This window comes from Plecotus auritus, assembly GCF_963455305.1.
Source record: "Plecotus auritus genome assembly, chromosome: 10".
Classification (NCBI taxonomy): Eukaryota; Metazoa; Chordata; class Mammalia; order Chiroptera; family Vespertilionidae; genus Plecotus; species Plecotus auritus.
Window position 1 is genome coordinate 62145762 of NC_137785.1, and position 23658 is coordinate 62169419.

Here is a 23658-nt window from a genome sequence, read left to right on the forward strand (position 1 = left end):
ACGCTCAACCCCTGAGCCACGCCAGCTGGACTATACCGGCTTTTTAAAGTTACCTAGTTTTTTTTCTGTTAGACTCTGCATCGGATACCATCTCTGTTTCAGGAGGGAAGGTGCTGATCTTCCATTAACCTTCCTGTCTGCCGGGAATGGTTTCTTCCCATCGGTTCTGCCTCCTCCAGTGGCTTCAGTGAGCAGGGGGCAGGGGCGTGTCAGCCAGCGGCGGCTGTCACACTGCGTGGCAAACAGCTCTAAAACCTCAGGACTCCCTCCCCCTGCAGAGCCTTGGTGTCACGCTGAAACGCAGGGTGACAGGGTGGCCACCGTTTCAAACACTACCGGCCACCTAGCCAGCGGGAAACGAGTGCTCTGGACGAAACTGCACTGGCCACTAACTGCTCCAGGATGGACGTGGCACCCCTCACATCCGCCCGCTGTTCATAGCCAGCACGGGCCACAGGCCACACCTCCGAGCCAGGAGGGGCCAGGAGTCCTGTCTAGCCTGGGGCTGGACGTGGAGGCTGGAAATAGCTGGTGGACGCGGGGACTCCACCTACGCATTTGCCTTCCTTCCCTTGTTTTAGAATTTCCTTCTCGTCCCTAGATTGTGGTTTCTCCGCTATGTTTCTACACTCCCCCACCAGCAAATAAATCTCTGGTTTCGGTTCTGCCCACATTCAGATTTGAGGACATTACTACGGAAAAGCCCCTCTTTGGAGTGTTACTAAGTAGAATTGTTCGTGTTGGCAGCAAAAGGGACGGGAAGGAACTTGCCCACACGGACTGTTTGATCTCATGGTCTCCCTTTTAGGTATTTCTGGTTTGCCTCCATTTTTTTTTTCCTTCCATTCTTCCACACTACTCTCCTGCTCAGTCTCTTTTATTGAAAATATATAGACATACACATAGATATAGATCTCCAACCCTTCATTTTTCCCTTTTCTTATTTAGTTCAATTGGCAAAACATTCTTTAAAAAATAAGATTTCTAGCCCTAACCGGTTTGGCTCAGTGGATAAAGCGTCGGCCTGCGAACTGAAGGGTCCCGGGTTCGATTCCGGTCAAGGGCATGTGCCTTGGTTGCGGGCACATCCCCAGTAGGAGGTGTGCAGGAGGCAGCTGATCGGTGTTCCTCTCTCTCTCATCAATGTTTCTAACTCTCTCTCCCACTCCCTTACTCTCTGTAAAAAAAATCAATAAAATATATTTTAAAAAAATAAATAAGATTTCTAGCTGCTGGCTTGCCACGCCCCACATCAGGTGAACGTGTATAGAGATGCCTATCTCGGGAACTACCCACTGTCCCAACAGCGACTCTCAGTCCTGTGGGCGCTTCCTGCCCCCGTGAGCCCAGCCTGCCGCACAGACCCCAGTGCACCTGCCAGTCCCCAGAGGGATCTGTGAGCAAACCTTCCGTGTTACTGTCTTCCCACTGCGGGAAGCCCCCCTGCTGGTCCAGCCCCAGCACCCAGCGGGGTCCTTCTCCAGGCACCCACGCCGTCCAGCATCCAGGGTGACGCTAGGTGCAGCGCTGTTCTCACTGCGTGTGGGAGCCGGGCTGCTCACGTCCCTGGCGTGTCTGTCAGGAGCCAGATCCCAACGGCCCCACGGACAGGGCCCTCCGCGGACGGAGAGACTGCGTGAGCGGGTGGAGATGCCAGGTCTGGCCCGCAGCCCCTAGGACCAGCTCTTCCCCGGGACACCCTCAATCCCTCCACAGAGGTGCCCGCACAGCCCTGCCCATCTCCCCGCACCGCTGACGCTGAGCCGGGCACCCAGCGGGACCTCTCTCTGCGTGATCAGCCACTCAAGGGGCAGCCCAACCAGAAGCTGCACCAAATTCAGAGGCTGCACCAAATCCAGAAGCTGCACCAAATCCAGAAACTGCACCAAATCCAGAGGCTGCAGCGAGGCCCTGGCGCACGGACGCTGCAACGTGAGCAGACGCAGGTGACACGCGCGGACTCCGCCCCGACGCCCCCGAGAGCAGCGCAGGGGCCTCGGGAGCCCACCCCGCGCCCGCGCCTCCCCACGCCCGCCCCGCCCTCGAGAGCCTGTGGGCGGGGTCTGCGCGTCGCCCCGCCCTCCCCGCGCCCGCCCAGCTCGCCCTCGCAAGGCTGCTGTGGGCGTGGCCTGCGGATCGCCCCGCCCCTTCGCCGCGGCCCTCTGTCACCTGACCGCCCGCGTCTCACGTGACCGGCTCTGCGCCGCCATCTTGGATCTCCGGTGAGGAGCGGAAAAGCGGGGGAAAGAAGGCGCTGAGCTGGGAACGCGGCGGGAGAGGACGAGGGCGAGGGCACAGGGGCGCCCGGCCGGCCCCCAGAGGCCCGCGGAGCAGCAGCCGCCGCCCAATCGCAGGTACTGCGTCCCGAGGCCGCCCCTCGCCGCTGCGGGCGCCGCCGCCGGCCATGTGCGCGCCTCCCCGCGGGCCTCGCCGCCGCCCCCTGCGGTCCCCGTGCGCCCGCGACGAGGCCCGCGGCTGCCCCGCACCGCGCCCCCGCCGCCGGCCCGTCAGCGCTGCAGGTGCAGAAACAGCCCGCGCAGCAGCCCGGCCGCCCCCTTGTCCCAGCCTCGCCGGCCGTGAGGAGAGCTCCCGCCCGTGAGACGGGGGCGCCCGGGGAGCGGCTCGTGCGGCTGAGTGACAGGCCCGCCAGGCTGCCTCCGCGCCGGAAGCCGCCTCGGCGCCGGCCGGGCTGCGCTCTGGCCTCAGCCCGCATCTCTGCTCCAGGCGGCCTCGGGGCTGTCGCCTCCCGCGCACTTTCTCTGTGCTTCTCCGCGGGGCCCCGCGCGTGCGCCACGGATGGCAGAGGGACCCCGGCCCCCCCCCCCTTTCCTTTCCCGGGGAACCCCGTTAGCGTTCACTTCCCGGGGAGAGCAAACACCTTCTGCCCCGGCAGTGACCTCCTCCGCCGAAAGGTTGCATCCAGGTGAAACGAATAAGCGCCCTTTGAACTTTCAGGTTCTTCCTTAGAGAGTGAAACCACCGGGCGCGGGGACACGTGGGAGCGGCGCTGGCCCTGCGCTCCCGGGGAGGTGGGTCCGTGGGTCCGGACACGGCGGCGTCCCGCCTCGTGATGCTGCCCGCCCCTCAGCCCGCCTTGCTCGTGGGAGTGTTTGACGTTTGCAGAATCACTGTTATTCGATTGTTTTCAGTTAAGATTTTTTTTAAAAAAGAAAAACTCACACACAACAACAGTATGCAGATCATCGTTCCTTATTCATGGGAAAGTGGTACCAGCAAAACCAATAGTATCTCGAGTCAATTAGGTAAATTCGGAGCTAAAGCATAAAATACATTAAAATGATGGGAGACATTCCCAGAGGTATTTTGTGATAACTTACACAACGTCCTAAACTCGCCTTATTGGATACATTATGTAAATGTGCATCCCATCGTTGGGTTCTTTTTGCCATAAGAATATTGAGAAATGTCTTACCGCCCCCCCCCCCCCCAAAAAAAATCATTACTTTGTTTCTCCAAGTTAAGAGAAATGTTGGATGCCACCTGCTTTCCTTCTTGGCCACAGCTGGATTCTGAAGATTGAGGATCCGAGGATCTGTTGGTTTCAGGAACGGATTTGAAAGACACTGTGCCACTTAACAGCCACGTGACCTTTAAGTCACTGACCGGGGCACTACTGTTTCCGTATGGGCAACATCCTAGACCCTGACCCCCCCTCCCCCAAGATCACACACACGCGCCGAAACCGGTTTGGCTCAGTGGATAGAGCGTCGGCCTGCGGACTGAAGGGTCCCGGGTTCGATTCCGGTCAAGGGCATGGACCTTGGTTGCAGGCACATCCCCAGTAGGAGGTGTGCAGGAGGCGGCTGATCGATGTCTCTCTCTCATCGATGTTTCTAGCTCTCTATCTCTCTCCCTTCCTCTCTGTAAAATTTCAATAAAATATATTTAAAAAAAAAAAAAATCACACACATGCTGACCCGGTTGACACAAACTAGCCGTGAGAGGCCGTTTCTTTTCAGTATCACTACTTACAAACTTTGTTCTCACTGAAAAATAAAAGGAAGTTGGTGTATTGAGAAAGGATAGATTTGGAATCATATAGCCTTGGATTCCAATTCTTAAACCATTAGTTACTTTATATCTGTGAGTCTCAGATTCCTCATCTGCAGAAAAAGAGATTAATAGTACCAGGGGCAGGATAGAAAAGGTCAACGGCGGGGGGGGGGGGGGGTGGAAGGAGAGACATATGTAATTCTTTTTTTTTTTTTTAATACATATTTTATTGATTTTTCACAGAGAGGAAGGGAGAGGGATAGAGAGTTAGAAACATCGATGAGAGAGAAACATCGATCAGCTGCCTCCTGCACACCTCCCACTGAGGATGTGCCCGCAACCCAGGCACATGCCCTTGACCGGAATCGAACCTGGGACCCTCAGTCTGCAGGCCGACGCTCTATCCACTGAGCCAAACCGGTTTCGGCAACATAAGTAATTCTTTCAACAATAAAGATTTAAAAAGGGGGAAGAAAAAAAAGGTTAACATTACCAGGAATTACATGAGTGATATACAGAATCTGCACAGACACTGTCAAGGGCAAGGAACCCACCCCCCAATTCATCTTCACGGTCTCCTGGGACATGCTTGGCACATTACAGGTGCTCAGTAAATGTTAAATCTGAATATTGATTGACGTTAGTTGGACCTGATGTTTTCATTGTAGCTGCCAAACTAGAATATTACCTCAGGCTGGATGCCAGCTAAGGAATTTTATACTGGAAATTCATATACCTGTGATATTTATACTCAGTTTTTTTCTCGGTAGCAATAATTACATTGAGCTAAGGAGATTTTAATGCAAATAAGTTATAGCTGACTAGTAGGGTAAATCTAAATGCGGAGCAGTTTGGGGTAATTTTTTACAGATAGTTTGTAATTCAGGGACAGGAAAGCTCATCCAGCCCCCTGCTTTTGTTTTATACCTAAGGAATCTAAAACCCACAGAAACAGCCCTGGTCGGGGGCTCAGCTGGTTGGAGCACCCTCCCATACCCCAAGAAGGTTTTGGGTTCAATCCCCAGTCAGGGCACATACGGAAGGCATCTCTCTCTCTCTCCCACCCTCTCTCTCTCCTCTCCCCCCCCCCTTTAAAATCAATAAAAAACATATCCTTGGGAGAGAATAAAAATAAAATAAAACCCACAGAAACTGACTTGCCTAAGGTCACACAGCTAACAGGTTATGTTTCGTATTTTAGAATTACAGTAATCTGGAAGAATGGGGAATTGGCCATTACTTCTATAGCACAATTTTTTTCTAATTGGAAAAGAGCAAATTCTTAGTCTGAAAGAAAAGGTTCTTTATAACATTGAACTGTCTCCGTACATACACAGGAAAGCTAATAGCCTTTCTCCAGTCCCATCGAGGCCCACGTGAGTTGTTCAGCTTGATTTTACTTTGATTACCATACTGACTGCTGTACCTGAAAGGTACTAATTAGATACATAAATAAACCAAATAGAAAATTACAAGGAAACAGCTAATTTGGCTCTTTTGTTTGAAAAAGATGTTAATTATAAGCTTTTGCCTGTGGAATCGTGTTGTCTGGGAAAGATTTGAGACTTAGTGGGAAAGGTGGTAGAACTATTCTGGTCTGTTTGTTGTTGTTAATCCTCACCCAAGGATATTTTTTTCATTCATTTCTAGAGCGTGAAAGGAAGAAAAGGAGGGAGAGGGAGAGAAACCTTGATTTGTAGCCTCCTGCACTCACGCCTGCTGGGGCTGGGGAACCTGCAACCCGTGCCCTTGACTGGGAATCAGACCCGAGAGCCTTCGGTCCACAGGCTGCTGCTCTGACCACTGAGGAAACCCGGCCAGGGCTATTTACTTATTTGTGACAATTTGATATACTTGGTCTCATGTTATGTCTGAAGGCTGCAAACAGGAAACCCCTTTGGCTGAGACCTCTAGTCTTTCCTCCTCCCAGTAGGTCTTCCGAGTCAACCATGTTGGTCTTTTCACCAGCCCCTGGGTAACATGCTTATTCTCACTCCTGAAAATGTGATGTTACGGCTGCTGTCATTGTCAGTGTCACCCTTGTGTCAACAGAGTCCCAAGAAAGCGAATGGCACCCTCAACGTTGGATAATTGAAGGAGGATGTATTTACAAAGGTGCTCATAGTCCAGGTGAGGGGCTTGGGCAGGCAAACCCCGGGGATAGCACGGTGATGTGGAGCAGGTCAGGAGCAGGGAGAGGGGCCAGAACCAGGAGTGTCCTGAAGAGCAGCCTGCCTGGAGGGACACAGCCAGCCCGTTCAAGGCCACCTGGGGGGAGGAGGCCAGGGAAATGAGGATCTTGATGTTACTCTGCTGCCTCCTGACCTCCTGGCATGGCTCCCCGTTGACATACCCCAGCAACCAGAGGACAGGGTCCTGGTGATGTGCTGCCTCCTGGGACAGCCTGGAGGGCCGACGGTGGCATCGTTTGGAATTCAGTGTCGTCTTACCTCTTCACGGAGCCTTTGCCTACCTCTCCAGACCTAAAGAGCGCTTCGTTCTCTGTTAGGGTTTAGTCATTGGCTGTTGCTGACGATTTTACCTGGTGTACTGTCGCATTGTCTAAAAGCTGTTAATTCTTTTAAATTTCTAACCAGGTTTGTCTTATTCTCTCAACTCAGTTTTAAACTGTGAATTTAAATTTTTTTCATTCTTCCTGGTACTTTGCTTGGTGCCTTGCACATATGAATGTTTTCTATGACTTTTTATATTAAAAATTTAAGCATTACACAAGTAGAATAGTATAATGAGCCCCTGCTTGCTCATCTCTCCAGTTACAAAACCTGCCAGTCTTTAACCCTCTCTCTCCCACCAGCCTCCCATCAGGGTAACGTTTTCCGTAGCTGCTTTCACACTGATCTCTTGGAGACCAGGCATAGTATGCGGATTAGCACAGTCCATGTTGCTATTAAGCCACTAGGATTGTCTTTGTTGTCCTTATTTTCATCTCTTACTATTCAAATAAATTTTACTTCACTTGACATGCAGTCCCATATACTTATGCACATTGGTGGCCTAAGTCAGTGGTCGGCAAACTCATTAGTCACCAGAGCCAAATATCAACAGTACAATGATAGAAATTTCTTTTGAGAGCCAAATTTTTTAAACTTAAACTTCTTCTAACGCCACTTCTTCAAAATAGACTCGCCCAGGCCGTGGTATTTTGTGGAAGAGCCACACTCAAGGGGCCAAAGAACCGCATGTGGCTCTTGAGCCGCAGTTTGCCAACCACAGGCCTAAGTGAACTCTGTGAAAGTTTAGAGTTGGCCTTAAGGTCAACTTAACTCTCTCTGTAGACTTTATTAAGAGCTGTTATCTAATCTGATTAGCAGAGACTTTGTTCCACTGAGACTTAACTTTTGCATTGATTTTTGCAAGTGTCCCCAAACTGGTTTTTCAGGTATTTCTCAGTGTATTTGATGTTATCCTGTCTGTTTTAGAGATGCCATTTCTGTACTTATCCCCAACATGTGCAGCCTCTGCAGTGAGACACGTAAATGCCCAGGGAGATGGGGCACCTGCCACAGGTTTCCCTGAGCACACGGCTTTCCACGTGAGTCTCTTGTCAGATTGTTTTGTAATGTGTTTTGCTTGTGGTGAGATAACTCCTCCTCCTCTTCATTGCACAGGGAGCAGTTGGCATGGTCTGCCCCGCTCCTGTCATGTCAAGGAGTGAAGAGGGACAGCCTGTGGGTGTGCAAAGCTAGCCTCCAGGTTATCAGTCAGCTTGCTGAGGTCACATTTCCTGGGAAGGAGGCCTTAGGTCTGCAGTAGAGCCCCACGTCTGTGCAAGACATTGAATGCTGCAGGTTTCCTATCCTTAGTTTGTATTTAACTGAACGGAAGAAATAAAGCCTGAGAGCGGCCCAGGAGGGGAATTGGTCGTCATGTGCGGAGCCACAGCTCCCTTGACCTAAACGTGTGGAATTCACAGGCAGCAAAGTGACTTAGAAAGTCACACAGGGTTTTTCTAGAGAAACAGATTGTTCTCTCAATCACTGGTCCCTCTTAGTGACGGAGGTTGAGTGTAAAGACTTAAGACACTTGTTCTTTCTGCCTGAGGAAGACCTTTGTAAGGGAGTACAGATGGTCCTCGGACAGGATTTTTCTACTTCATGATGGTGCAAAAGCTGTATGTTCGGTAGACACCATACTTGGAGTTTTGATCTTTCCCTGGGCTGGTAATATGTGTATGAAAGATACTCTGATTCTGGACAGTGGCAGCCCCCGCCAGTCACGGTCCTGAAGGTCAGCAACCCAGACCCCACAGTACAGCATGGAGTGTGATTTTTTACTAGTAAGTCAACGAGCATCTGTCGTCTTTTGGGAGGTAATACCCTCAGGTTGTTCAGGGAGAGAGTGGCTACAGGGCCACAGCCCGGATTGCTGGGTGGTCATCCCTGTTGTCACGGCTGGAGCGCATCCCGGTTGTGAGTGTGGTCAGTCGGGAAGGGGGTGGGGGCGAAGGGCACCAGAGAACCCCGGGGTAAAAGGTTTGCACTTCTGCGTGATGTGGGCCCAGACGGAAAGTTAGTGTGCCTGAGAGCAGGAAGTACGGAGCACCCTGACTGCTGTGAGTGGGTAGGGGAGACGGTGCTGAGCCATCTGAGCACTGTGGGGTCTGGCGGGAGTTTGGGTACAGTCCTAGCAGGGGCCACGATTCAACTCCTGAAGTAAGAGTTCAGAGCCTGTGGCGGGGGTATGGTCTTTGGTCTACAGCTAGGGCCACTAAAACTTTTGCTGGAGTTTATTGAATGTTGTGAGATTCCAAAATGCACCTGAAATCTGGAAGAACAAAACTTGTTGCTGGAAAAAAAGAAAAGCCTAAACCTGAAAAATGAGATCCAAGTCAACAAATAATCTCACTTTAAGCCAAAGGGAGTTTGAAAGGAACGTAGGTACTGTCAGGGAACGGTGTTTAAGATTGGGCTGAAAGGGATTGTATTTTCTATTGAGTGACTTCCTTGGCCAGACGCATCTCTTTCTAAGGACCCGTGCGTATGTGGACAACTAGGATGTCAATTGCTTCCGTCTTCGATGGCCCTTTCCTTTCAGGGGAAAAAAATAACATGTATGGGTGATAGCTGACCACTAATATGAGCTCTGGAAAACCCACAGCGTCGTTTGTGGTTTATCTTCAGGAAGATGAAGGAAGTAAAAGGAGGAACTGGACTATTGCTTTTCTTTAGTTTCGTTGCATAGTACTTCTCAGAGTTCACTGTGTCCTTCCTGGTCAGTTAATTATGTATTTTCACAAGTCCAAAGGCTTGCAGAGAAGAAAAACTACAATTATATTTGGTGTAAGAAGTTGCATCAGTCATGTATCGGCTCTAGGGATGGTATTTCATAGTAAGTTAAGGCGGTTCTGCCCTGGGAATGGCTGTGTTCATTCAACCGGTTGTGACCTGGCGTCTCTCTGTGGTCTGCCCCCCCTTTCTAGGTATGGAAGTGAGCAGCAGCGTCGCCATGTTGGTGCCAGACCTTGGGGAACAGGAAGCTATACTGACGGCTGACACTGTCATCACTTCTTCACTGGAAATCGATGGACAGAGTTCAGCTAAAACAGACCCGTTAATCCATGTTATCCAGAAGTTGAGCAAGATAGTGGAACATGAAAAGTCACAAAAATGTCTTTTGATTGGGAAGAAGCGCTCACGTCCAAGTGCCGGGACGAGCTCTCCTGAAGCCCAGGAGCTCGGTGAGACTCCAGCGAAAGGAGCGCCGCCCCCTGTGGCTGACATCAGAAGGGCCGAGCCGTCACAAATCCCTTCCAGCCCGGACCCGCCCGCCCGGAACGACGGGAAGGCTATGTCCTACCAGTGCAGCCTCTGCAAGTTCCTGTCCTCGTCTTTCTCTGTGCTCAAGGACCACATCCAGCAGCACGGCCAGCAGAACGAAGTGATACTGATGTGCTCCGAGTGCCACGTTACCTCCAGAAGCCAAGAGGAGCTCGAAGCCCACGTGGTGAATGACCACGAAAACTATGCCAACAGCCCCGTTCAACCCAAAGCCGAACCGTGCGTGAGCCCCTCCCACTCCGTGTGTCTGAGACCCACAGAGCGGAACCGCGAAGGCACCCCCGACCTCCCCGTTCGCGTGCGTGGTCCACAGACGCACGTCGTCCCCGCCGCGTCTGAGAAGGACGGGGGGCGGAGGAAGTGGTACGCCTACGAACAGTACGGCATGTACCGGTGCTTGTTCTGTAGCTACACGTGCGGGCAGCAGCGAATGTTGAAGACACACGCTTGGAAGCATGCCGGGGAGGTGGACTGCTCCTACCCGATATTTGAAAACGAGAACGAGCCCCTGGGCTTGCTGGGCTCCTCGGTGGCGGCTGCGCCCGGCGGAGTGGACGCCGTGGTCATCGCCATCGGAGAGAACGAGCTGAGCATCCACAATGGGCCGGCGGTACAGGTACAGATTTGCAGCTCAGAGCCTCCGTCCTCGGCGTCGGCCCTGCCGGGTGCGGAGCGGGACACGGGTCTCCGCGGGTCGGTGGCCCTGGGGCCTGACGAGGAGGACGTGTTGGAGGTGATCTCCGATGCGGAGGAGAGTCTGGTGGCCGAGAGCCTCCTCTCGTCGGCACAGAAGATCATCAGCAGCAGCCCCAACAAGAAAGGCCACGTGAACGTGATCGTGGAGCGTCTGCCCAGCGCCGAGGGGACCGTGTCCCAGAAGCCTTTCCTCATGAACGCTGCGCTAGAGGAGGGGAGCCTCCCGGCCCCTCCAGGGCCCCCGACAGGCTGTGAGGGGAGAGAGGAGGCCTATCGTGCCGATCAGTGTACCGTCGATATCGGGGGGCTGATCATAGGCTGGAGCAACACAGAGAAGAAGGAGAGCGAGCTGATCCATCAGGGACTGGCCCCTGATGAGAACGCCCCCCCGGGCCGAAGGAGGACGAATTCCGAGTCCCTTAGGCTGCACTCGCTGGCGGCAGAAGCCCTGGTCACAATGCCCATCAGAGCCGCCGAGCTCACGAGAGCCAACCTTGGGCACTACGGGAACGTCAACCTCTTAGACCCAGACACCGGGCAGCGGCAGGTGGATAGCACCTTGGCAGCCTATTCTAAAATGATGTCACCCCTTAAAAACTCTTCAAACGGATTAACGAGTTTTAACCAGAGCAGCTGCCCCTTGGTGGCACTCCCGGAGGGCAGGCAGGAACTGTCGGACGGGCAGGTGAAGACGGGCATCAGCGTGTCCTTGCTCACTGTCATTGAGAAGCTGCGGGAAAGGACGGACCAGAACGCCTCGGACGAGGACATCCTGAAGGAGCTGCAGGACAACGCCCAGTGCCAGCCCAGCGGCGAGGCCGGCCTGTCGGGCGGCGGCGTGGTGGAGTACATCCCCAACGCCGAGCGGCCCTATCGCTGCCGCCTCTGCCACTACGCGAGCGGGAACAAGGGCTACATCAAGCAGCATTTGCGGGTCCACCGGCAGAGGCAGCCCTACCAGTGTCCCATCTGTGAGCACGTGGCCGATAGCAGCAAGGAGCTGGAGAGCCACATGATCCACCACTGCAAGGCCCGGCTGTACCAGTGCAAGCGCTGCGCCGAGGCCTTCCATTATAAGGTACGCGGCCCCACGTGCTCTCGGGAGCCCAGACTCGGAGCAGGGACAGGCGTGGTGGGTACAGTCCACCCACATTTGGTCGATCGGGAAACAGACCCAAGAAGGTTTGGTAGTTGGCCCAGACGATGGGGACTGAAATCTGGGTCATCGGGACTTCTGGAGTAGGGCTCTCCCTGGCCGCCTCTGGCCTTAGGTAGTGTCTTAGTGTCTCTTCAGCATGTGTGGCTTGTACAGTGCAAGGGGATGTGCAGCGGGGACAGCATGCACACACACAGATGCGCAGATGTAACCCACATCAGCAGCACACGGCCCCGAAGTGCACGTCGTCCCCTCCACGGCTGCAGAGCCAGCCCAGTGACTCGTCTCATTGCAGAAGGAGGAAGGGGCTGGATGAGACAGTGCCGTGGACACAGAGCCATGTGGTAGCTGTATGGGCACTTTAAGGAACTTTCAAGGTCACCTTGACTGTGTGACTTTCACCTTATGTGCGACCTCGAAGCCAACAACCAGCATGAAACGCTGTTTTTGTAAAGGAAATTTGCATTCTTTGGATCAGTGACTTAGGCCTTTTTTTCTACCCTAAAGGGCCCACTGGGAAACAGGGACGTGGACGTTCTCTCAGGCGACCCAGGGGTGGCTGGTAGTGAGATGGTTCAGGAAGGAAAGGCCTTTGAGGGAGATTCCGCTCCACTCAGATTGCCCTCCTGGAATCGGGAATGGCCTTGGCCACTGGACGGGGGGAATTCGGTGGGGGCAGGGCCAGTCCCAGGGGTGCCTGCAGCGACTATGCTCCTGATTCCTGGGATACAGCTGCAGGAGGCCAGCAGTGGCTGGTGGGATTTCTTTCTGTGAAAGCGCTGGTTCTGGGAGCCCTCCGGCCCTCTCCCTGGGCCTGTCCCTGGGGTGAGTGTGCACACACCACTCCAGGACCCAGGACGGAACCTGGAGAGCACTGCCTTCCTGATGCTTCCCCGGGGCCGTTCTTCCCATAAACGGCCAAAGGCTCAGAGAATGATGGGGCACGCTTGCTTTGGAGCCTTGGTGGTGTGTTCGAGGTTCCAGGCCAAGGAAGCACGGCTCCTGTAACTGCAGTGAGTTCATTAGGAATTGCTGTTCGTTTCTCTCGTGTCCAGAGTCAGCTGAGGAGCCATGAGAGAGAGCAGCACAGCCTTCCAGATCCCCTGTCAGTCGCGGCTTCTGCTGAGCCCCGGATCCCCAGGGACACTGCTGAGGCGAAGTGTGCCCAGGAAGGTAGGTGTGCGTCCCAGGTGAGGAGCGCCTGAGCGGTCTGTCAGGTGGGGGTTTTCAGGACTAAAGCTGCATCTGTCCTCCTCTGTTTTGCACTGTGGGTTCTGGTCTCCTCCTGGGGACACGCTGAGTCCTGATCGAAGTGCTGTAAGTCCTCAGCTTCACCTTGTAGGGAGATCTGACACTGACATTTCTGCTGTCCTGTAAGAGCCAAAGGCGGCATGAACCTTAGGTGCCAGGCCCGCAAGCCAGGGAAGCCGCAGCGAAGCAGCAGCCTGCCCCTCCCCCAGCCCAGCTGACCCGAGGAAACAGCTCACAGATGGCAGCCCCCCCCTCCCCCGACTCTAACTGAGGCCCCTGCTGTGATCTTACCGTAACCAAGGTTGCTGCCAGATGTCATCTGCACTCCCTTTAAAACACGGCACCAGATCTCTTTATGTGCGAGTCAGGCACCGCTCAGTCAAGGCTCGGCTGATAGGAATATTAGCATCCAAAGATGTCACTCGCGCCCCATGGAAAGGCGGGAGCCACATCGGGAGAATCTGGGCTAACGCGTGCTGAGCTGCGCTTCCCTGCGTCAGCTCACTTAAATTGATAAACTCCCAAGTGCCTTGAGTATGGTGCACCGTGTTTATGGGAAATAAAACATATTGGGGTGACTTTCCTTTTTAGATTTCGTAAGAATTAAAGTTAGAAACGATTGCAGAGTGAAATGTTTTCCTGTAATGTTCATCACATTATACCCCAGCACGCATAACCGGCGCGGGAATGTTTCTGAGAGAACTGCGCTGACACCCGCATCCCCTGTCAAGCAGCTGTCGCCCTGCAAACGTCTCCCAGGCAAAAGGAGTTTATGACAGCATCTGCCTCTGCAGAGATGGCTGAGCTAAACAGTTTGCTTCCTTCCTGCAGCATAGCCGAGTGCTCCTCTCCCTCTACACATTCTGCTCCACATCCCTGTGAAGGAGCCTGAGAACATTCGACAGCTTTGGGCCGTGAATCCCGAATGGCGGGATAAAGTCAGTCCTGCTCAGTGGCACCACCGCCTGCGGTGAGCCCAGGGCTGGAACATGTCCTTTCAAGCAGTCACCTAACTGTCCAAATGGGCCGTTAACAAGTTAAAACTCACCATTTTAATGGAAAGATTAACATGTGAGCTCAAAATTAAAGTAGCCAGTTCATTATTATATGGCGAGCTGTCCAACGTTAGTGTCTCTGCCACATTCCACCTTGTAGCCGCCTGGGGTCGAGTGTGGATTTCACATGCAGGCCATGCCTTCCCCACCCAGCCCACTCGCCCGACTTTGTCATCAGAGAGTGACAGTTGAGGTGACGGACGACCTCCTGGGCGCTTTATTCATTCAGCGTTGAGCTTTCAAAATCTGGTCGTCAGACCAAAGAACAAGTGCCCAGCTCACAGAGAAGGGAAAGATGAGTCATTGGCATTCACTGAAGCTTTAACCGCTTCGTGATCGCATTCAAAAAGAGGGAGGCGTGTGCCCTGTGGTCCGTCTCTGCCCGTTAGGACGGCACGGGCACCTCAGGGCACGTTTCAGCTCAGAGGCACAGGGCCGTGGTACTTGGGACGTGTGTTCTGCCCAAGTCAGGACCATCCTGGGCCGGCCCTGGTGCCGGGAGCACAGTAAAGGCGGCAGCGCCGTTGAGGAGCCCAGTGACCAAGACAGATGGTGCTCCACCAGAGCCGGGGGCAGAGCACCTCCATGTGTGCTTCCTTGTGAGATCTAAGTAAGCCGTTCTTCGTTGCAAACCTGCAATTTGCCAAGCCCTGGGGAGTCGCTGTAAACACAGCAGGCAGGTTCCTGCCCGCAGGGAGTTAGCAGCTAGGACACGTCAGAGAAGGAACCTACAGCTGCGGCAGAGGAAGAACACGGTGCCCCTGGCGTGCTGACCGCACTGGAGTCCTCCGGTCGCTCCGTCTTGTAGATAAGAAAGCCAGGTCCCCCAGAGGGGAAATGATTTGCCTGTGATCACACGGTGCTGGCAGCAAAGATGAAGCCCAAGGTCTTGAGTTGAAACCCAGTACCTTCCCCCTGGAAACAGCTGCTCAGGGCAGCACAGCCTCCCGTCCTGTGTGCAGGCCGCTCTCGTGGTGGTTTTGTTCGTGGCCTGTCTGCGATGCTGCTCACACGGAGTTAGGACCCGGCCTCCCAGGCTTTATTTTTCAGGGGTTTTTAAACTATATTTGGAGCAGTGCCCTTCATAAGAAGTCCAAATTGTTAACCTACCAATTAGGAGTAACACTTAGATTATAATTATGATTAGTGTGTCTCTTTAATGTAATAGACTTATGCCAGGATATTAGGACATTTTGTTCTGTCTGGCAAAAGTAGGTACTAGCAAAAGAAAATACCCATTTTACAAAGCTTTAAATTAAGGATTTTCTTTGTTTTGTTAAAATTTAGTGTGGATTTGCTTTTGTGCCTGCATTTCACCTCCCTGTGTTGTGGTGTGTTGTCTCTGAGCTCCCCCCGCTCTGCCTCTTCGGTGGCTGCGCTTGCTTTGTTCTGAGTATAGAGCCGTCGGACTGGGGGTGGTGTGGCCTCGGTGCTCACACAGTAGACAAGGCTTGGGCGTCTTCAGGAGCAGTTTCCATTGCTCACGTCACTCGGCGTGTCCAGGCTTCCGGGCTCAGCATCCCAGCCCTGTTGCACGGTGGCCTGTGGATTCAGAGTTGCATATTCACGTTGGCTATAACCTTTGTCCTCGGACCGGCCAGGGTGCTGGATGTCACCAGCGGCACAGTGTTACCTGGCGTGTAATAGCAGACAGTTGCTTTTCCCTGGTTGTTGCATTGACAGCTGACAGTCATAAACAGAGGAAACCCACAGACTGAAAAAGCACTAAGCTGTTTGTATTCCGTTTGTCACAGATACTTTGTAGCCACACTTCAGATTATTGGATTCTGATACTAAATTACAGCTTGTTGGCAAATGGTTGTTTCCCTAAGACAATGTACCCATGTTGATTAGACTAATACCTTTCACATTAACTGTATCTCTGGCTAATTCCGCTGCTAGTAGTCAGCGGGCACTGGCATCAAGTCCATCCTTTTAGAATTTGGGGCAAGGTTATGTAGAGACCAACCCAGTGTATCTATGTCTCCCAGTCAGGTGACGTTCACTTTACATCTGCTGGTGATCCAGGTCCAGGTGACCTGTGAGCCGTTTTCTGACTTGTTAACTTGGTCTTGAGAGAGCCTGGCTGGAGGTATTAGTGCTGTTGGTATAAATGCTCATTGACGATGGGTGTGAGTGCTGCCATTTGAACCTAATGAAAGCCTGTCACTAAAACTCTGAAATGCCTTGTCCAGAGAATAAGTCTTCAACCCAGAAACAGTACAGATGCGACGTGTGCGATTACACAAGTACAACATACGTCGGTGTCAGAAACCACAGACGGACCCACAACTCGGACAAGCCGTACAGGTGAGTGTGGTGGCCTGGTACTAATGCTTGTGCTCCAGCACTCCATAAAGAAAAAAGAGTGAGTTATTAAACACTCACGCTCTCGTTTGAACACAGACAGACGCTAAGCAGCGTTCACAGGTGCTGTTAGCTGGTTAAGACTGAGTTCTAAGCTGGAGTCCCGGCCCGCAGCCTTGTGACTGGCTGGAGTGAGGGACGGTGCCTGTGGCTGTCAGTCCCGGGTTCCAGTCATATAGCAATGGATCGTCATAGCAATGTTCAGTCATTTGGGCCCTGAGTATTCCAGCAAAAGAGTCTTAGCGCTTAAAAGCAGTAAAATTCCCTGTGGAAGATCCTGTTTTTGGAAATTAACCCATCATGTGTAGAAGAAGATCGTTTTACTGCTTGGTTTTCCATAGAGGCTAATTCTAGTCGTTCTCAGGAAATAGCAGCATTCAGTGGATGGAGATACGCTGGCAGATAGAAGTCATGACTCCTAAGTAAACGGGCCTCTTGGGCATAAACCGCAGCTTTCATTGTCCGCTTGTCCTGCTGGCGCCGGAGGACCCGGTTCCCAGCCCAGCGAGGCCGGCAGGACAGGGAGTGCCGGGCCTGGCTCGCACTCGCACCCGAGGACACTTGTTTCTGTGCCAGCTCTCCCCTGGGGTCCCGGGTGCTGCACGGGGAGTGTGGGCAGGTCTGTGTGACTCTCAGTGAAACCTGACAGAACATGCCTTACAAGGCCCTGCTTTCATCCTGCGGGGGGCTCCCTCCACAGACATGGTTCCCTCCCGCCGCAGGTGCTCTCTGTGCGGGTACGTGTGCAGCCACCCGCCTTCCCTGAAGTCGCACATGTGGAAGCACGCCAGCGACCGCAACTACAACTACGAGCAGGTGAACAAGGCCATCAATGACGCCATCTCCCAGAGCAGCAGGTACGGACCCCACGCGGCCTGCGCCGTCACGTGTAAGTTCAAGCCCTGCCTTCTCACCCACTCACGGTTCGGTGCTTTGTTTGGCTTTAAGGGTTCTCGGGAAGTCCCCTGGAAAGACTCCGTTAAACAGCAGTGAAGAAGGAGCTGACCCCCCCTCTGGGGGTGTGGACACTGTGGTGTCGTCCTCGGAGGCGACTCCCCAGGCTCCCACCGAGCGCGAGAAACTGAGCCCCACAAGTAACTCCTCGTGTCGCTTAGACAAGAACCCCGGGGCGGCCCCCCCGGGCATGGAGTACTGCGTCTTACTCTTCTGCTGCTGCATCTGTGGCTTCGAATCCACCAGCAAAGAAAACCTGTTGGACCACATGAAGGAGCACGAGGGTGAGATTGTCAACATCATCCTGAACAAGGAGCCCGGCGCAGCTCTCAACACGAGCTAGACGCCGCGGGCCTGCGTCTCACCTCCTCAGACGCCCGCAGACACAGGAGGGGGACTGACAGGTGTGACTTTGGAACCAAATGTGTAATGTAATCAAAGGAATTCCAAATGGATGAGCAGCAATAATATTTAAGTATTCTGAGTCGGGGGAAATGGGTTGGGGAGGAAGCAAAGAAGTGACCCTGTATCAACCCTCCGTTACCTCCTATTAGCGTTGAGTGTATTTATTACTAGAAGCTATTACGTGTAGAATCCAAACAGAAGAGCCAGGAAGGGTTTTTCAGGAACTGTCCTAAAACTATTGCTGTAAAAGAGACACAGTCTCAAGCAGGACGTGGTTTTCTTCCTTTGCAGCGAGACAGCGGCTCTGCAGGGAGGGCTTCCCCGTGTTCTACCTGAGTCTTCCCCAACGGAGAGGAAGTGTCAGAGACTCGGTCTCAGACACGTTGCTTTACTCCTTCAAAAAAAGGAAAGAAAGGAGACCTCTGAATCTACACCTAGATTGTAAATAGGCATTTAAGGAGTAAATGTCTTAAATTTACAGGGTTTCCTGTGGACACCAGACTCAGTCAGACCTTGGGGTTCCTAACACTGTCTCAGCCCAGGGCAGGTGCTCCCCAGAGGTTCCGTTCGGGACCTGACAGGTCACCACGGGGTCTCGGCAATTACACAGCCATCTGCCCCTCTTCTGAACCAGTCCGAGTGTTTAGCTGGACGAGTCTATTAAAACAACAAAGTATACAGATTTGCACTTGATCATCAGACCTTGGAAGTAGTTTGAGCTCTCTTTTTTTTTAATAGTTTGATCTCTTAAATGAAAATCATTTGGGGGGAAGAAGGGTGAGATCCAGAATCTGTTAAAATGTGGGCTCTGAGGTTTTACTTCCCTGGAGTTCATTGATTTAGTTACACTTAGCATAAGAGATGTAAACACGTCGTTAAAATATGAAAATTCGGGTTGTTTATGAAGCTTTGAATAACAAATAACATTTGGCAAGTCTGCAGGGTTTCTCCTTTCTAGGAAATTCCTCCGTCGGCTTTTGCTTTGGAGCGCGCCATCAGATAGATGTGACTTCTCATTTTTTACATGTTTTGTATTAATGCGTTCTCCAGAGTCAGAGGAGGGTGCTTTGTTTTTGCATTGGTAGTTTGGTCATTTACTTACGCCTTGTTTTGTTGAAGGAAACTGTGCCCACAGTCGGAGGCGGGCCGTGCGGGCCCCCTCCTGGTGCTCTTCCTGAACGGCTCCTGCCCTGGCGCCGATCAGCCGGAAATGGGGAAGACAGGTTTTGAAGTGATGCTCTAGGGACACATTCTAGGAAAGAATGCTCTTCCCCAAGCCAGGTGTAACCCGGACGAGTTCCCGTTTGTAAGGCGGCATTAGGGACTGTTTAAGTGGGGCCAGGCATCATTTCCTCTTCATGACGACTTAAACACACAGAATGGATCGTAACTGTGCGGCATTTTAGTTTAGGTGGCTCTAAGTTACTTATGAAAGTTACTCCATTCCGGATATGTGGATTGTACAAAGATAAAACAAGTTTATATCTCGTAAATTATATTCCCCAAGTCCACTGCCTGTGGATTTATGTTCATTTCCTCCTGTTTTCAGAATTAAAACAATTTCATTTCAAATTCAAATAAAATACTTTAAATAGTTCCATTATTATCACTTATATTGTTACCACTCAGTCCACTCCTCCATTGCTTGTAGCTATGACCCGGTATTTCTTTACAAAAATCTCTGATTCTGAAAATTAACAACCTTCGAAGATTTTTGTTTTATAAATTTTCCTTGGCTTTAATTTTATGTAATCATTTGGAAAATACGAATAACCAAAAAAATCCCAACTATTTCAACAGTGAATTTTTAAATTATCTTTCTTCATTTTCTTAAACCACTTCCATTGATTGTTACTTAAATTTTTCATTTGGAATCATGGATTTAAAGTATCCCTAGCTCATGGGATAAAAACTAGCCCAGAAGTTCAAAGTCTTTTAATATTCATCTGGCCTAGACAATCCTCAAAAGCTCTCTCCTGGCCTCTAGGGGGAACCACAAACCCAAGGCATTCTCCTTACCGGTTTGTGGCCAGCCTTAAATCTCTCTCCCAAAGACAACTGAGTATTTCTAAAGACTAAACATGCAGTGGTAATTGAGGAAGAGATAGGTATTAAAGTAACCAGCAGGAGTCCCCTTTCTAGGAATAACATTTTATTTACTGGCTCAGACCGGTTGCCATACAAAACCTTGTGTTCTCCACTCTGAACACTTGATAATTCTAAGAGCTGATAGTGAAAACAGTTTTTCAAATAAACTTACTGGATAAGGCAGAGGTGGGGAGGGGAAGGCGATGCATGTGCCCATGATAAGGAACACTTTTCAGGGCTCCCGTTTCCTCTCTCTCTCTAATAATTCAGAACACACTGGCCAGGCTCCAAAGTGCCAACACTCCGGTGATCGGGAGGCACCACGTGGTAGTGACACTGTACAGCCGTCGCCCAGGTCTTTCATCCTGTCCGAGGTGGCTGTTGGTGGCCGGGTGTTACTTCCCTTTCCTCACAGAGCAGGGGCGGGCATCCATGTTTACATTGTATCTCCTGCAGTGTATGAGGCTTGGCAAAGAGGAGCAGACTCCCCTGGTGAGACTCGGTATATTTTCAGTTTTCATAGTCACTTATTTAACCTTTTTTTATTGTACAGCAAGGTGCTCTAAGTCATATTCTATAAAATATATTTAATAGGAACTTGAGTTTGCTATTCAAGGACATGAAGACATGTATTTTTTTAATAAATGAGTATTGTGTAACACTATAGCATTGCTTCTGTAGCCAAAGTCTGAACATTTCTGGAACACTGACATGGGAAGACTACAGTTCATCCTGACAATGTGTAAAATGGGATGGTTTGCATTTTGTGAAATTATCCTGCACAGCGAGCTGCATGCCTTAATGCCCGAAACTCCAGGGTTGTGTTCACGGCAGAACAGCTTGCCCGCTCACCAGTGAGGCAGAGCTGCCGTGTGTCAGCTGCCTTCGGGAATACTGTACAATGGTAGAATAATTTATTTTGCTTTATAGGAATTTGTCATGTATTGACTTTAATATTGTATTTTGGTAATAAACTTTTTGTTAAAAAAAAAAACTTGACTCGAGGCTTTATTAGCAAAAGGTTGTATCTGTACTTACCTTGGAAATACTGATCTGATCGCTTAGAAAGTTAGGTTTAGATAAAGAACTTCCCAAGGAGTCAGCGAAGGCTTAGGATCGCCCCCTGGTAACTCGTCCAACTAATGCTGACCAGCACCACGCGATTGTGAAAACTCGGCCAGTTTGGAAGCCTTTTCCTCGCTACACGTTCCTTCTGTCTTCCTGGTCACATCCTCACATGCTTTACATTCTTTTTTTTTTTTTTTTTAAATATATTTTATTGATTTTCCACAGAGAGGAAGGGAGAGGGATAGAGAGCCAGAAACATCAATGAGAGAGAAACATCGATCAGCTGCCTCCTGCACCCCCCCCCACTGGGGACGTGCCCACAACCAAGGCACATGCCCCTGACCGGAATCGAACCCGGGACCCTTCAGTCCACAGGCCGACACTCCATCCACTGAGCCAAACCAGCCAGGGCATGCTTTACATTCTTATGCAAAGTTCCAGACTAGCTCTGTGCGTGGCAGTTACGTTCCTGATGGAAGGCGAAAGACGACGTCTGTGCCACCCCGGCCATCGTGCGGTCCACACCAGATGTCTGCTCACGTTGGACTTGCTGCGTTGGGACGTGAAGCGAACGTCATGCTGTCACTGGTCTGGTTGTCCATTTGCGCCCGAGAATCCTGGGCCGCCGCCTCCTAACACACTGTGGACCAGTAGTTTTATTGCTGGCTTTAACCAGGGGCCAGGTAAGTTTCTATTGAACAAGTACAAAGACCGCTTTACATAAATGTTAAAGGCACGCTTTGAAATTAAATACCCGTTGCATTTTGAGTAGCCCATGGTTATTTATCACATGTTCTTACAAGCTAATACCTTTTTATTAAAGTATGATACTATTGTTTTTACAAACACTGCAATACGAAGCGAGGATTCTCGTGATCCGTCTGCAATGTGTTAACATGTCTGCGGCCAAACGATCCCTCACAATAGCTGTGATCCCTCATCCTGCCTCCCTAGGGGCCACAGCTACGTCCCCTCTCTTTCCAGAACCAGACTCCACTCCGCACCAAGCTCCAGCTTCACTGTAGAAAGCCCAGCATGGGAGGGTGCAGTGTGGGAGCCATCCTGCCACGTGGCCATTGAGCACAGATGCCACGGGTACAAACCGTACGTGTGCAAGACACCGGTTTCAAAGACTCCGTACAAAAAAATGGGCGGTATCTCAATAGTTTTTTTTATATCAGTTATATGTTGAAATGACATTTTGGATTAAAGGTCATTAAAAATTGACTTCACCTGTTTTTATCTTTTTAATGTGACGACTAGAAAGTTTTTACACCTGGCTCACGTTGAGCCGCTCGTGGACACCTGTACGGAAGACTGATTACAAGACAGCCCTGTGTCAAACCTCGCCCTCCTCCACTTGTGTAGGTAACATTTCATTGGAACGCAGCCACGCCCCCGGGCTTACGTGTTGCCTGTGGCTATTCTCAAGTGCGGGCGGCAGCCTGGAGGACTTGTGACCGATGGTACAGCCCACAAGGCCCACATTAGTCCCGTAGGAAAAGTATGCTCTGTGCTTTAAAGCTCCCAGAGAGGAAGGCTGTTTTTTTTTAAATATGTTTTTATTGATTCCCGAGAGGAAGGGAGAGGGGAGAGCTAGAAACATGAATCATTCATCAGCTGCCTCCTGCACGGCCCCTACTGGGGATCAAGCCCGCAACCCAGGCCTGTGCCCTTGACCGGAATCGAACCCAGGACCCTTCAGTCCCACTTCAGGACTAAAATATTCCTTCTCGGTATTTTTATAAAGTGCTCCTGGTCTCCTAGAGGCCTCATCCATAACTCATAGCTCACTGCATCGTCACGCTGCTATGGAAAACCAAACAACTTGTTTAAAATAACCACACAATTAAATACTAAGTAATGCGCCCTGGCCGGTTCGGCTGGGTGGATAGAGCATCAGCCTTCGGACCCAAGGGTCCCAGTTCGATTCCGGACCTGGGTTGCAGGCTCCCGCCCAGCCCGGGCCCTGCTCGGGGCACCTGCAGGAGGCAACCTGTCTCTGTTCCCTCTCTCTCCCACTCTCTCAGAATCAATGGAGAAATATCCTCGGGTGAGGATTAAAAATAATAACACAGATAATGCTGCGAACAGTAGCGTTTTGTGTTCCTCACGACCACCGCGCCAAGTCCCTGCCCCGCCGGCGCAGCGCTGCGCGCACAACCGAAACGTGGTCCCGCCGGGGTGATGACCGGAAGTGTACTGCTCTCTTTCCGGCGGCACCGCTTGCGTGACAACCGACCGGAAATTCACCGCTTTTTTCCGGCCCAGCGCAACACGGGCAGGGGTGGGGCCACGCTGACGGACGGCTCCGGGAACCTATGAGCGCGGCCGCAGCGGCCTGGGCCTGCCTGGCCTCCCTGGCGCGCCCCTTCCCGGGCTGCTGTCGCCTGAGGCCCCATTTCCTAGGCGGCGCGCGCCGTCCCCCGGCCCTCGGCGTCCCGCCCGCCAGCCCTGCCCGCCCGGAGCGGCGCGAGGACGGCTGAGCGCAGGTCTGTGCTCCAGGCCGGCCGGGCTGGTCCGCAGGGACCGACGCCGCTCCGTCCCTGCCGCGAGCGTACGGGCCTCCGGGGACGGGAACTGGCGTCGCGGCCCACGGCCGTCACCGCGGGGCGTAGCGTGTGTCCCGCTGTCGTGGCGCCCCGGAGGGTGGCCGCGTGGGGCTCCGGCAGTCTCCGCGCCTGCATGAGGGGACCTCCCAGCTCGTCCCGCGTGCGCTGGGGTCGCGTGGTTCTGTGTGAACGAACGAGCGAATGAATGAATGAATGAATGAATGAATGTTGAGCGAATGGACGCATGAGCGTGT

The 23658-nt window shown here is 52.1% G+C and overlaps 2 protein-coding genes across 7 annotated transcripts in view; both read left to right on the plus strand.

The window, feature by feature from the left end:
- Nucleotides 1-2204: 2204 nt before the first annotated feature.
- ZNF507 (zinc finger protein 507) lies at nucleotides 2205-20768 on the plus strand. 2 transcript variants are annotated; one of them, XM_080645324.1, is made up of 6 exons: nucleotides 2205-2354; nucleotides 9455-11586; nucleotides 12720-12837; nucleotides 16166-16280; nucleotides 17060-17194; nucleotides 17286-20768. In XM_080645324.1, the coding sequence occupies exons 2-6, from the start codon at nucleotides 9457-9459 to the stop codon at nucleotides 17632-17634; spliced, it is 2847 nt and encodes a 948-aa protein (XP_080501450.1). In that variant the 5' UTR covers nucleotides 2205-2354; nucleotides 9455-9456; the 3' UTR covers nucleotides 17635-20768. The 2 variants fall into 2 exon arrangements, with proteins under 2 accessions (XP_080501450.1, XP_080501451.1); XM_080645325.1 differs by lacking the exon at nucleotides 2205-2354 and adding an exon at nucleotides 7492-7567.
- Nucleotides 20769-23175: 2407 nt separating this feature from the next.
- DPY19L3 (dpy-19 like C-mannosyltransferase 3) overlaps nucleotides 23176-23658 on the plus strand; it is a 29401-nt gene continuing 28918 nt past the window's right edge. For 4 of the 5 annotated variants that reach the window (XR_013959152.1, XR_013959153.1, XM_080643500.1 and 1 more), the window contains exon 1: nucleotides 23176-23344. The gene's annotated coding sequence lies outside the window, so the exon portion shown is untranslated. The remainder of the gene's footprint in view (nucleotides 23345-23658) is intronic. The other variant, XM_080643501.1, reaches the window with a different exon arrangement.

What these genes read in the sequence shown, in the direction of transcription:
- ZNF507 (XM_080645324.1), top strand. Translation starts at nt 9,457, where the DNA reads ATGGAAGTGAGCAGCAGCGTCGCCATGTTGGTGCCAGACCTTGGGGAA. An exon ending in CCGAGGCCTTCCATTATAAG is followed by an intron (nt 11,587 to 12,719) that starts GTACGCGGCCCC and finishes TCTCGTGTCCAG; the next exon opens with AGTCAGCTGAGGAGCCATGA. An exon ending in GGCGAAGTGTGCCCAGGAAG is followed by an intron (nt 12,838 to 16,165) that starts GTAGGTGTGCGT and finishes TGCCTTGTCCAG; the next exon opens with AGAATAAGTCTTCAACCCAG.